General features: G+C 40.8%; 1 protein-coding gene across 1 annotated transcript; it reads right to left on the reverse strand.

The window, feature by feature from the left end:
- Window positions 1-248: 248 nt before the first annotated feature.
- LOC121267381 lies at window positions 249-1,104 on the reverse strand. Its single transcript, XM_041171251.1, has 2 exons — window positions 768-1,104; window positions 249-489 (listed from the first exon to the last, which is right to left on the reverse strand). The coding sequence occupies exons 1-2, from the start codon at window positions 1,075-1,077 to the stop codon at window positions 452-454; spliced, it is 348 nt and encodes a 115-aa protein (XP_041027185.1). The 5' UTR covers window positions 1,078-1,104; the 3' UTR covers window positions 249-451.
- Window positions 1,105-1,384: the final 280 nt, after the last annotated feature.

Raw genomic sequence — 1,384 nt, forward strand, 5'->3', positions numbered from 1 at the left:
TGATTGTCAACATACGCTAAAAACTCAGTGAAAATACGAAAAACCTCAGATTTAGAGTGAAGAAAATAAACCCAAGTGAATCTGCTATGATCATCAATGAAAGTCACATAGTATTTAAATTTTTCATGTGAACTAACGGGGAAAGGTCCCCAAACATCATTATGGATAAGATCAAAGCAGCGAGAAGCTCTACTAGCATGCAAAGGAAATGGAAGAGTTTTGCTTCTACCAAGTTTACAAGAATCACACTCAAGAGATAAAGAAGTAAGTTCTTTATTACCAAGAAAGCCAAAGTGCAATACATGAGATAAGATCTGAGTATTGGGATGGCCTAAACGACGATGCCACACCATACTTAGATCAAGAACATTATTACAAGCAAAAGACTTAATAGAAGAAACTGGAGAAAGTGCTGGAACAGGTAAAAAATAGTGGAAACAAGCGCCCCACTTTAGGTCCCTTCGCGATCGGCTCCCCCGTTACCTGGTCCTGCACAACACAACCATCACCAGAAAAATTAACAGCACAATTATTATCAACTAATTGACCAACAGAAATAAGATTCGTGGAAAGCTGAGGAGCAAGAAACACATTAGTAAATGTAGAAGAGGCATCTCCGACAGCAGCAATTGGCAGAGAACTGCCATTTGCAGTCTGAATGACAGATTGACCAGCATAGGGCCGAACATGACACAGATTTGTGGAAGTATTCGTCATGTGATTAGAAGCCCCCGAGTCTACGTACCAAAGTGTAGTAGAATGTTTACCTTGAAACCCCATCGCAGATAATGCTGAAATTAGCATCTGTTGCACCATTTCAAGAGTGCAGTAAGTTGCCGCAGGTGGTGCAAGATTAGAAGAAGCACCTGAGGAAAAGTCATGTGCTACAAAAGTCGCCGCGGGAGAAATAGTAACAGAAGTCTGAAATGCTTGGGCCTGACGATTCTGGGGGCGGATACGACATTCTTTGATAATATGACCCTTTTTCTTGCAATAAGAACAATATTTTTTAGGACAATTTGCAGCAATATGCCCATAATCCTTGCAACAGAAACACTGCAAATTTTTAAAAGTCATAGGTGATCCTCGTCCTTGCGCAGCATAAGCCACCGTTGTCATCCCGGAACTGTCATGAGATTGCTCCAGAATAGCTTGAGTACTAAGACATTGTTCTTCTCGAAGTAACTCACCAAAACAAATATCAAGAGAGGGAACAGGAGATCTGTTCAGTAGAGAGGAGTGAACAGATTCATATTCCGAATGTAGTTTCATAAGAAACTGATCACGCCGGCTAGTCTCGTGAAGTTTCTGAATAGTCGAAAGAGCGGCATCAGGAACATCCGCTATAACCAAATCAGTATATTCATGCCAAAGAGTAAAAAAT

This window comes from Juglans microcarpa x Juglans regia, chromosome 5S (genome assembly GCF_004785595.1).
Source record: "Juglans microcarpa x Juglans regia isolate MS1-56 chromosome 5S, Jm3101_v1.0, whole genome shotgun sequence".
NCBI classification, from domain to species: Eukaryota; Viridiplantae; Streptophyta; class Magnoliopsida; order Fagales; family Juglandaceae; genus Juglans; species Juglans microcarpa x Juglans regia.